The 10,943-nt window shown below is 49.9% G+C and overlaps 2 protein-coding genes across 6 annotated transcripts in view; one reads left to right on the top strand and one right to left on the bottom strand.

Annotated features, from left to right (window-relative positions):
* The first annotated feature begins 46 nt into the window (after nucleotides 1-46).
* LOC117430291 (SET and MYND domain-containing protein 4-like) lies at nucleotides 47-7,106 on the top strand. Of its 3 annotated transcripts, none has more exons than XM_034050177.3 (10): nucleotides 47-391; nucleotides 1,488-1,632; nucleotides 2,084-2,173; nucleotides 2,626-3,988; nucleotides 4,429-4,611; nucleotides 5,058-5,227; nucleotides 5,429-5,573; nucleotides 5,702-5,818; nucleotides 5,981-6,104; nucleotides 6,251-7,106. In XM_034050177.3, exons 1-10 carry the CDS (start codon nucleotides 258-260, stop codon nucleotides 6,396-6,398), a joined length of 2,619 nt encoding a protein of 872 aa, XP_033906068.3. In that variant the 5' UTR covers nucleotides 47-257; the 3' UTR covers nucleotides 6,399-7,106. The 3 variants fall into 3 exon arrangements, with proteins under 3 accessions (XP_033906068.3, XP_058853915.1, XP_058853914.1); XM_058997931.1 differs by lacking the exon at nucleotides 47-391 and adding an exon at nucleotides 411-1,108; XM_058997932.1 differs by lacking the exon at nucleotides 1,488-1,632 and having other exon boundaries at nucleotides 280-391.
* The window catches only part of LOC117429123 (pigment epithelium-derived factor-like), a 5,362-nt gene continuing 1,351 nt past the window's right edge, over nucleotides 6,933-10,943 (bottom strand). For 2 of the 3 annotated variants that reach the window (XM_034048330.3, XM_058997933.1), the window contains exons 2-8: nucleotides 9,907-9,977; nucleotides 9,607-9,799; nucleotides 9,183-9,338; nucleotides 8,803-9,009; nucleotides 8,251-8,387; nucleotides 7,835-8,045; nucleotides 6,933-7,688 (exon numbers count right to left, since the gene is read on the bottom strand). In XM_034048330.3, the coding sequence (XP_033904221.2) occupies nucleotides 7,423-7,688; nucleotides 7,835-8,045; nucleotides 8,251-8,387; nucleotides 8,803-9,009; nucleotides 9,183-9,338; nucleotides 9,607-9,799; nucleotides 9,907-9,969 (1,233 nt within the window). In that variant the 5' untranslated portion in view covers nucleotides 9,970-9,977 and the 3' untranslated portion in view covers nucleotides 6,933-7,422. The remainder of the gene's footprint in view (nucleotides 7,689-7,834; nucleotides 8,046-8,250; nucleotides 8,388-8,802; nucleotides 9,010-9,182; nucleotides 9,339-9,606; nucleotides 9,800-9,906; nucleotides 9,978-10,943) is intronic. The other variant, XM_034048331.3, reaches the window with a different exon arrangement.

The following is a 10,943-nucleotide window of genomic DNA, read 5'->3' as shown; positions in this document are numbered from 1 at the left end:
TATTATTATTGTTGTTGTTGTTCTTGTAAATGTTATTTAAAATAAGTACATGTATTCATTAGCGTTAAGGTTTGCCATTGCGAGAGAACATTTATTTGTATAAAACATCACATTTTGATTTTGAGCCAACATGGCGGACGCGGAGCCGTAGTTTCTTGTTGTGTGTTGAGCGGCGTGGATGCAGCGGGCAGCCTCTTCCTCCCTCCCGGGTTTGAACACAGAGCCGCCGCATCGAGTGAGTTAGACAGACCCTGAAAATGGACCTCCCGTGCCCGGAATGGCAAGACCTCGCCGTCAAAAAATGGAAGAGTTTATCCTCGGCTCAAAAACAGGCGTTTACGTCATCCTCAGAACCGAGCGATGTTTTCAGCTTCTGCTTTTCAATACTGAAGTGAGTACGGCCGCGAAACTATTCCGTACACCGGTGCAGGCAGCGAAGTTACTGATACACATCATGTCATGTTTGTGTGGGAACTGGAAAGACCTGACCACTGTCAAGTTGCAGGTTTAAAAATTACACTCTGGTGACCTTAACGCTTTAAAAGGGACTACATAAATAGCAACACCAAAGTGAACAAATGGAAGGGCTGTCTATGCAAGTGTGCCTGGGCGAGTGCTGTCTTGTGCGTGTTTAAAACAATTGAATTATTTGATTCCTGGTCGAAACTTACTTCAATTCTTGATCGTATGCACACTCCAATAACGTACCAGAAACAAACGCTGACGTCTCTAGCTGGACTAGGTGTCACAAGCTTAAACCTTATTGAAGTCTGCATGCCAGCAGCGCCACCTCTATAGAGATAAGTCACTCAGGGTTTAGCAAAATGCACGTCTGCTACTTGCATTGGAGTGTGTGTAACGTGTATCATCTTCCGAGTTACGTTGCATTGGGGAAGCAAGACTAAACCAATTGAATGCAATTTGAAAAAGGGTGCAGCAGGTGTGAGAGTGTGCTTTGTCACCTTGTTGCTGCTGCATCTGGTTCTCCAGTTTTGCACACTCAAGAGCATGACTGCCCTGGAAATGAAAGTAGATTTAATAAAGGATCTTGCTATGTTCTGGTCTGAATGGTGGCGTTCCAGAAGGGTCTGTTTTTAGAACCACAAGGGTAAGTTATGATTAACGATGTAATATAATGGTGCAGTGAAACTCGAAGTGTATATTAATGTCTCTTATAAGTTGATATTTCAAATTGAATTGACTGGTTTGGACATGAGCGCATGAAAATCTTGCAACCACACTGTCTTCAATTGATTTGTGTGCTGTAGTCACTTCAATTAGCAGGCTTGAAAACAGGCAGTTAGAAACTGGGCACACACAAGTATGTCTACTCAGAATTTATGATTAGGTTTTTCATATTTTGAAAAAAATAAGCAGCTGCTGTCTCTTCTAGCACTCTGTCTTTGGTCCTGGGAAGTAGTTTTTTATGATCATTGTGTTTGAACACGCAGTACATGCTGACCCTGTCTGTGTCTCGCTGTGTCTAGCCGTGAAGATGCAGAGTTTCTGATGAGGCTGTCGCAGAGACGCCCGATACACAAGGACCCCACAGCCGCCAGGTCCTACAGACAGCAGGGCAATGCCTGCTTCAGAGAGCGGCGCTACACCCAGGCTGCACTGCTCTACTCACAGGTACAGCTTTTTTATGTTTGTGGCTGGAGATACAACCAGGATGTCACGCTTTAAATTAGATGACCAGCGAGAGTTGGGAAGCGGAACAGATATTTGCTGGTTTCCTGTCCTTCACACCAACCTGAATTCTAGGGTAAAACTATAAGAAACACAAAGTCAAGTAGACAGAAGCTCAGGCTAGTGCCTTCCTCAGTGTTCATAACCTACTGTGTTTCTGTAAAGAGCAGCTTACTGCATGGACCAGTCTCTCTGCAACAGCCCCTTTCAATTTGAAGACGGGAATCCCTTTGGTAATCCACTGCTGGTCCACGTTGTGTTGAGGACCTTTTTAAAAGCATACAAGTGTGTGTGTCTCTGTGTGTGTGCATGTGTGCGTGCGTGTGTGTGTGCATGTGTGTGTGTGTAGTTGTCGCGGTCCCGTCTGCTTGACGAGGTGCTGTTGTCTCCACAGGGGCTGTGCCAGGCTGACCCGGGCAGTGAGGAGAGGGCACTCTGCTACGCCAACCGCTCAGCCACGCTGCTGCATCTGAAGCACTACCAGGTGGGCGCTCGTTGGGTATTGACAGCGGCGCTGGGGCAGGTTTGCCAGGGTCTTTGTACCCCCATAGAAATTCTGTATAGAATATTACAGTAAATTCTTATGGTTAAATTCTGGCGATAGGTCTTTGTAAAGACATTGAAAAAGGCCTCTAGTTGAAATGTTTATCTAATTGAATGTTTTATTTTTTAGTACTTCTGCAGAGGTATCTTGTGAGGGAATGTTTAAAGTGATGATACCTTTTTCATAGGATCAGCTCAAATATGTATTAAAAAATATATGCACTCGCTTTCAAGACTGCAAACGACTTGTGAAAATTGAAGGGACAGAAAATTCCTCTGTTTGTTTGTACTGTAACGTCAAGAAACGTACATGTAAGGTTATAGTTAATAAATGCTGTGGAAATGACCTACTTTTAAAACCTTTGTTACTAAAGCAATTCTTTGTTTCTTCAGGAATGTCTGAAGGACATCACCCGAGCTCTGAGTTGCGGTTACCCCAAAAACCTGCACCCCAAACTGCTGGGGCGCAGGGCGGAGTGCCTCTCACGACTGGAGGGGGGCGGTGGGGAGGCTGGCACCCCCTGTCCCTCAGACACCCCTGGAGGACTGACTCACAAAGGGACCACAGAGATCCAGGGGCTGCGAGAGAAGCAGAGTCTAGTGCTGCTTCCCTCAGCCTCTCCCGCTGTGGCTCTGCAGTTTGACCCCAGCAGAGGTCGACACCTGGTGGCTGTGTCCGGCATTGCAGCGGGGGAGGCCGTGCTGGAGGAGGAAGCTTTTGCCTGCGTTTTAATCCCTGGAACAGGAGCCAAAGTGAGGCTCGAGAAACCAAATCAAGAGGCTGGCACTGAGGACTGGCACTGCCACCGCTGTCTGAGTAAAGTGGTGGCGCCTGTGCCTTGCCAGGGATGCTGCTACGCTCGATACTGTGGGGAGGGGTGCCAGGAGCAGGCCTGGGAGGGGTACCACAAGGCGGAGTGCCCTTTAGGGGGTGAGCTGCTCGCTCTGGGGGTGCTGGCTCAACTGGCTCTTCGGGTGGCACTAGTGGCCGGACTGGAGGAGGTGCTGGGGGCCCGGGAGCAGATGAATGGGAGAGCCACAGGACTGCGGGCTGCTCTAGTGGGGTCGGCGGGTAGGCTCAGCTGCTCTGGGGGAATACCAGAGGAGGCAGGCAAGCTGAAGGGAATGGATCCACTGGGTAATGTGGGTGAAGGATCCCAAGGTGCGGGTGCCTCAAAGGAGAATGGTGATTCCTTGCAAGAGAAAGGACTATTAGAGATTGACAAGACCCTACAAAGCAATGATGCTCCAGTGGAGACAGGGGCCCCAGCCAGGGCTGACCCCCAGCAGGGTGGCCTGGACCCAGGCCGAGGTGTTGCAGCCCCGCTGGTCCTGCCTGGCTGTGACTCTGCAGGGCGCTACCTCGGCTCCTCCTACCGCTCAGTGCATCACCTGCTACCTCACTCCCAGAGGCACAGCCCAGCACTGCGCTTCCTGTGCGGGGTTACCATAGCGACGCTGTGCCAGCGGCTGCAGGAGGAGGGGCCACTGCCGGACACCTGGGGCGGAGCCAAGAGCTTTAGCCAGTCAGAGGAGAAGGGGGCAGCGGATGAGAGCAGTGCCCTATCACGGGAACAGCAGAACATCAGCCAATCGGATGAGGACAGGGGTGAGAATTCAGGAAGCGTGGGCCAGTCGGAGAAAGAGGAACGCAGAGATCCGTCCCCAGAGTTGAGCATGCTGGGAACAGCGGTGCTAAGACACATGCTGCAGCTGAGGTGTAACGCTCAGGCTGTGACAGCAGTAAGAGACTCAGGTGGGTCAAACGCTACCATGTTACTGCGCTCAGATGCGTGCACAACTTTATTTTAATACATTCAGACATCCAGGTCTTTTTGTTTCCAGTGACACCACTAGAAGGCAGTAAAACCCCTGGCAATTCATTAATAATACATGTACAGTAAGAGCAAATCCCAATTTCCAATCACACTGTGAACAGGATCAGGGCTTCCTCGATATATTAACGCTTTGAGAATTCATGAATTTGGTTCATTCACAGTTAGTCCATATTGACAGTAAATTGGATTTTACTGTGTAATCGACCTTCACTAAATCATTGTTTTCAGTATTTTTTGCTGTGAGAGTCAGACAGTGAAGACGGGCTTCGCTGGATGCGGTCTGTGAGGCAGTCACTATGTTTTGGTTACAAAGGTGTTTGACAGGACTGACCTCACCCCCTTCCTCCTCTGTTCTCAGGCCAGAGTCGAAGCACAGTGGAGTCCAGTGCACAGGTTCGAATTGCGACGGCTATATTCCCCACTCTGAGCTTACTGAACCACTCCTGCTCCCCCAACACCAGCGCCACCTTCAGGGCAAACACCGTCACTGTCCGAGCTTCCCAGCCAATCGGAGCCGGCCAGGAGCTGCTGCACTGCTACGGTAACCGCTGCTTCCTTTACCTCACTTCCGCACAGTTGAGTTGCAGCGTCATTGTGAAGACGGATGCTGGTTAATAAAGCAATGCTCTGCAATAGGAGTCTCATTAGACTCGCAGAATGTAAAACCTGGAGTGGCTCAAACTCACAGCATGAATGCATCTCATCTGAGTCTGTATGTTTACTACTAGGAGATATTCATGCAGCTATAAGGGAGGAACTGTTTCATTAGCAGGGTTCTGATAGCTCAAAACTGCCTCCTGTCATTTTAAACAATTTACTTCATTGAGGGTAGCTGACTCCAGGACTGGGTGCAGGGCTAGCGTGAGCTTCTAACCCTGTCTCTCTGTCTCTCTCTCTGCAGGGCTAGTGTGAGCCTCTCTGTCTCTCTCTCTCTCTTTTTCTGCATGGCTAGTGTGAGCCTCTAACCCTGTCTCTCTGTCTCTGCAGGGCCACATCGAAGCCGAATGCCTGTGTGTGAGAGACAGCGCCTCCTAGAGGAGCAGTACTTCTTCCTGTGTCAGTGTGCTGCCTGCTATGAGGAGCAGGGGTCAGGGGGCAAAGGTCAGCCGGCAGAGCTGGACGGGGTCCGCTGCACTCGTTGTGGGTCACCTGTGCAGGTATCACGTTCACTTCTATTATTTGAACAGTTTTTTTTTTTTCAATTCCATTTTGTATTTGAATGTGATTTAATGACCTCTCGCGGGGTGAGATGCAGAACCCTGTTAATCACATGTGATGTTGTGCGCTGTTGGTAATACTGTGCTGTGCCAGCAGGGGTGGGTCAGTGCTGTGACGCGTGTGGTGCTTTGTTGTGTCAGTCCGTACAGGGGAGCCAGGAGCAATACTGCTGCTCCCTGGGGTCCTGTGGGCTCGCCCTGTCCCGACTAGAGCTCTCCCGAAAACTGCTGGGAATCCAGGAAGAGATCCAAAAAGCTGTGGAGCTGATTGAGAGAGACCGGCCGGGTAAGAACTGTGACTTTGTGTGTGTGTGTGTGTGTGTGACACTCATTGTTTTATCTCTGTTCAAATCACGCTGTGTGTGTGTGTTGGCTTGATATCTCTCTTTCTCTCTCTCTCTCTCTGTCTCTCAGACCGAGCAGTGAAGGGGTTGCGGGCGTGCGAGGGGCGAGTGAAAGGCTTCCTGTCCCAGACGCACCCAGTGCAGGGTGAGATCGCTGACTCTCTGGCACGTGCCTACGCTGTCATGGGTGAGGAATGGGTACTTAGTTTTATTTATTTAATTCCAGACGTGATCGTGAAACGCGTTATACACAAACAGAGGTAGCCTTGCTACATTTAGAAACCTTACTGAATATGCATGAATGAATTCTAGAAACATGTAGCATCCCTTCTCTGTGTGCGTGTTCCAGGGCAGTGGGAGCAGGCTGCAGCCCAGTTGAGCCACAGTGTGGAGGTGGTTCGCTCCCAGTATGGGGATGACAGTGTTGAACTGGGGCACCAGCTCTTCAAACTGGCCCAGCTGCACTTCAACGGGTAAGAACAACCCCTTGTAAATCTGGTAAAGGTTTTTTTTCTCTCCAGCTAACCCAAGCACTCAACAGTCATTCTCCCCTTCTGACTCTCCTCTCTCTCTCTCTCTCCCCCATATTCCCACTCATCCTCTTCCCCTCTCTCTCTAGGCGTTCGGTCCCCCAGGCTCTGTCTGTAATCCCTGAAGCTCAGCGGATCCTGACCCTCCACTGCGGCCCTGGGTTCGAGCTGGTACAGGAACTTCAGGAGATGGAGCTGTGTCTCCGGGGGGTACTGCAATCTCAGCGCACCGCCTGACCAAACCAGGGGACTTCCTGCCAGCACCACCAGGAAGAGGCACACGGTGGGAAACTGGGCAGACACTACAGTCTTTAAAGAAGGCCTTGTGTTGACTGAAGAAAATCTGGACTGCACTGTGAACTAACAGCACCACATGCAGATATCGCATTCATCCCTATTTCAAAAGCATTGGAGGAAGATCTGTGTTTCCTTTCTTATTCCTTGTGACTGAGCCAGTAATGTGTTCACCATTGAAAGGGAGAATGATTTTTGTAAGTGGCTTTTTCAGGGTTCCAGAAATGTCACAAGGACTGCCAGAAAGTGGGAAGCGAAGTGCAGCTGGTCACCCTGCGGCACGTGGCTTCAAGTGGATGCAAGGAATCCTTCAGTAAAAAATGCCACGTCGAAAAAACGTGGTATTACTGACATCCGCTAGAGAGAGATTGTTGCAGGGGGTTAGGTTACAATGCAATGGTAGGAAGCAAGGAACCAGCCAACCACACACACACACACTGACACGCATGCACACACTGAGACACGCACACACACAGACACATTGTAACAAAGGACCCTGCGTCTTTATTAGGAACTCTGTTACAAAAATGCCAGTTAACAAGAACACAGCAGCCAATCCTTGTTTCATTTTAGTTTAGAAGAACTTCCAGCAGGTTTAATACTGTTTAATAATAATTTGAGGAAAAAATAAAAACAGGATAGCCCAAATAATCAATAGTCTGCGTTTTAGTTGTGTTGGCTTGGGAGTCATTTCATGAGAAGAAGGGGAGGGGTATTTTAGAGAGAAAAATACGTACCCGATGTAGGAAAAAAAAAAAACCCTTTAGCAATACTTGTGCATAATATATATATATATATATAATGTGGGAGAAGAAGGGCAGACTAGAAACTTCATACAGTATGTTTACTAAAAGCAATAATGTCAGCGTGTTGCAGCTGTCCCTTTCTGTGTTGCGCCTCAGTAAATGTGTTTCTGTGAAACTGTCTAGCTGCTGCTGTGCACGCGGTGTGTTTGTGTGTCGGGGTCTCAGTTGCGCTTGAGTTTGCGGGGGTCCATGACCCTGCCGATGAAGAGGATGGCTCCTGAAGTGTCGTCCCGCACAAGGAAGATGAAGGGCCGGTTCACGTGGAAGGACAGATCCAAGGACTGACCCCTCCCAGAGGGGCTGCTTCTCGCGGCCTGACCCCCCTCCTCCATCACCTCCAGGGACACTTTGTGATGCACGGTGTTCACCTTGCCAGGCAGGGTAGAGATCTTCACCAGCTCCGGCTGCGACGCCAACTGGGCCAGCCCTGTCAAGAGAATGACAAAAAGTGAGACAGAGAATGATAGAAAGAGAGGCAGAAAGGAGGTGCAAGAAGGGAGAGGGATGGGATAGGTGTGAAAGGCAGACTGAAGCTGAAACGCGTTCTCAGTGCCGCGTTGCAGAGGGACTCACCCATGTCAAGGAGCTGGGGGAGCAGGTTGTTCTCAGAGCTCAGGCTGAGCGCTGGCAGGGACAGGTCCATGTCCACGGGCTGCAGCACGCTGACCACGTCGTGGATGAACTCGGCGGTCAAGCTCTCCTCAATCAGGGTCAGGTTCTGACTGACCTCATTGGGAAGGAAGAGCAGCATGCTGACATCACCCTGCATCGGCACCTGAGTGATCTGGAGGGGAGGGAGGCAGAGGAAACTCAACGGAGCAGCACACGACATGCACAAAGAGCAGCGCTGCAATCTTCATCGCCGTGCTGCTGTCAAACACGGGCTGGCGGGTTCCTCTGCCTGTGTGTGTGTGACCCCAGCAGCACCGGGTACCATGTATTCACACCTTATTAAAACACATTCCCATCTCAGCGGGACTGCAGCTCACCTTGCAGTTGAGGTCACTCTCGATGCCCAGCTTGACCGGGTACTTGGTCTTGCTCATCATGGGCACTTGGATTGAGGTCCAGCTGTCCACCTGGAAGGGCTCGGGTCTCCCTTTCTGGAGCCGACTGACCCACTGACCTGCAACCAGACAACAAAGAGTTAACGCTGCACCCACAGCCGGCCAGCTGTCCCAGAGCAACCTGTGAGCCACGCAGAGGTATGCTTTCACCAGCTGGCAAGCAAGGCTGCTTTTCACTTGTGTTGATTTCTTTTATTTTTTGGGAGGCGGTGTATTTTCAATACTTGGTAAAAGCAATGCTTTGTTAATGAAGTTCTGTAACAAAAATGATTTTTTTAAAAATCGTTTTGTGCAGAACTGGCTCAATTATGGAACTTACCAAGGGGGAAAAAAAAACAGAACCTTGCTTTTCAAAGTTTAAAGAAAAGCAACTACAAAGAAAAAATCGTAAAGGAGAAAACGTGCTGCTGAAAGTGTCCCTGCTGATTGGTCAGCTGGCCAGGCTGTGTTTGAGCAGCGGCTCCCCCTGCCTACCTCTGAAGTGCGCGGCGCCCAGCGGCAGGACGCCCATGTTGCGTGGGAGGCTCGCGGACAGGAAGTGGGCGATCTTCCCTCCCGTCTGCTGGCGCACCCAGTCGTTCACCTCCTTCAGGTCGGCACGGGGGCTGCCGATCAGTGCCTTGGGCCGCACGCCGTATTCCTTCTCCACCGCGTTCAGGTAATCCTCCTTCAGACGCAGCTCTGCGGGTCAAACAGCCACAGGTCAGTGCAAGTCAGTGCTGTAAACAGATTCGCAGGGGTGAATGGAGGGCTCAGGGGATAGTGTGTGTGTGTGTGTGTGTGAGTGGAGGGCTTGGGGGAGGGTGTGTGTGAGTGGAGGGCTCAGGGAGGGGGTGTGTGGGCTAGTTCCTCACTCCTGTCGATGTAGACTCGTGAAGCCATGCTTAATCCCTTGCTGGGCGTGTTAACACTGGCCAGCAGGTCTTTCAGGGTGCTGTGCAGATGGGGGTCCATCAGGTGGTGGTATTGGAGCACCCTGTAGAGCTGCTGTTCCGTCCTGGGGGAGCCACCTGGGGGGAGAACACACCAAAAGAACTGGATTAAAAGATGACAGTGCAAGGACTCCTCCCCTTTGGTACTCGCTTCCAGATTGGATCCGGAATGCTGAGTCTGTCCCTGTTTTTAAGTCTAAGCTCGAAACTCATCTCTTTGATTTGGCGTTTCGCTAGAGAGCAGTTTGGAGCTCTTTAGGCTCGCTGTTTATTGCTTGCACATGAAGGAGGCTGTGTAAATGCAGCTGGTATGGGATGGTGTAGCATGGAGATCCTGATCCCTTACCCAGAGACAGCTGTGTGAGCGCGCCAGCGATGCTCAGGGGAGATAGGAACACGTTGGCCTTAGGGTCGTGGTACGCCAGCTGACGGTACAGATTGAAGCCGAAGTTGGAGGCAGCAGCCGCCATCTGAGTGGCGGGGGTGGTGAATATCTCCACTTCCTCTTCCTCCGCGGGGATGGGCTCCTCCGGATCGGCCTGATGATTGGTCGAGAGAGGGAGATAACCACATGACATCACAGTGTGAGGTAGGAGAAAGAGAGAACCACAGAGTGTGTGAAAGGGAAAGAGAGGAGGGGGCTTACCTGCTGGGTGGAGGCGAGGGAGAGAAGAGCTCCCATAAACAGTGCGAGGGCTGTCGTCTTCATCCTGCCTGCTGCAGAGAGATAGGGAGAAAGACTGAACCAAGTGAGGGCGGCTGCATTGACTCCCATTGCATTACAGTCTTCAAAAACAAGTAAGAAACCAAATTCTATTGGCCAACGAAAGGTCACAGCTGTGTTCTGTCACACATTTCTCCGTTATCAAATCAGGACAATGTCCATATTTAAGCTGTTATCTTATCAAGTTTAGTTTATTTAACTCCCCAGAACTTATTTTGTAGAAAAAATAAAAAAAGATTAGGAAGCAACCAAAAAAAAAAAACAGTGTTTGCGCGTCATTTTTAGAATTCCTCAGTGCTCCAGGTCTTTAGATGTGAGTGTCGCTGAAAGGTGCCTGCAGTCTGATAACAGGTAAAGGAGTTCCACTCCTGAAACAATGTTAGAACTTCATGGGCCGTGCAATTAAACGATAAGCAGTGCATGCCATCAAGGGACTGTCCTCACTCTACTTCATTTTGATTAAATCCAGGATGATATAATATACTCAGGTAAGGCAGCCCTTCCAATCACAAGAGGCCACACATGTTTACTGTTGCAGGCTACGTCAGTGTACAGTGCCTTAGGCTACTAGTTTCATTTGAATGGGATGTCCTGCCAGTTCAGTCTGTGCAAGCAAAGCTCAATGAGATAAGGCACATAAACAATAAGGAGACATCTTCAAAAGATATGCATGCCACTGACAAGTATAATAGGTGCAGAGTGCTCTCCTCCCCCAAGCCATCTCAGTACACAGCTCTGCGGTCCCAACACTGACTGCCTTCATCTCTGCTCAGGGACTGGGTTTGAACCCAGACAAGTAGGAATAGCAAGTGTATTGAGTTCTATTCCGCAATTTAAAAAAAAAAAGAAAAATTTACACATATCGACACCTACTGAAACTGACGTGTAGAAGAGACAGAGGCATCTGGGGTTTTTTTTTTTTAATCCCCGTATGTAATGCCTTCAACAAATACAAAGTG

The sequence above is a fragment of the Acipenser ruthenus genome, chromosome 24 (assembly GCF_902713425.1).
Source record: "Acipenser ruthenus chromosome 24, fAciRut3.2 maternal haplotype, whole genome shotgun sequence".
NCBI lineage: Eukaryota > Metazoa > Chordata > Actinopteri > Acipenseriformes > Acipenseridae > Acipenser > Acipenser ruthenus.
Note: the sequence above shows the minus strand (reverse complement) of the source record. Positions and strands in the feature narration are given on the sequence as shown.

Coding starts and splice junctions, on each gene's coding strand:
- LOC117430291 (XM_034050177.3), top strand. CDS start 258: ATGGACCTCCCGTGCCCGGAATGGCAAGACCTCGCCGTCAAAAAATGG. Junction 4,612..5,057: donor GGAGCTGCTGCACTGCTACG/GTAACCGCTGCT, acceptor CTGTCTCTGCAG/GGCCACATCGAAGCCGAATG. Junction 6,105..6,250: donor GCCCAGCTGCACTTCAACGG/GTAAGAACAACC, acceptor CTCTCTCTCTAG/GCGTTCGGTCCCCCAGGCTC.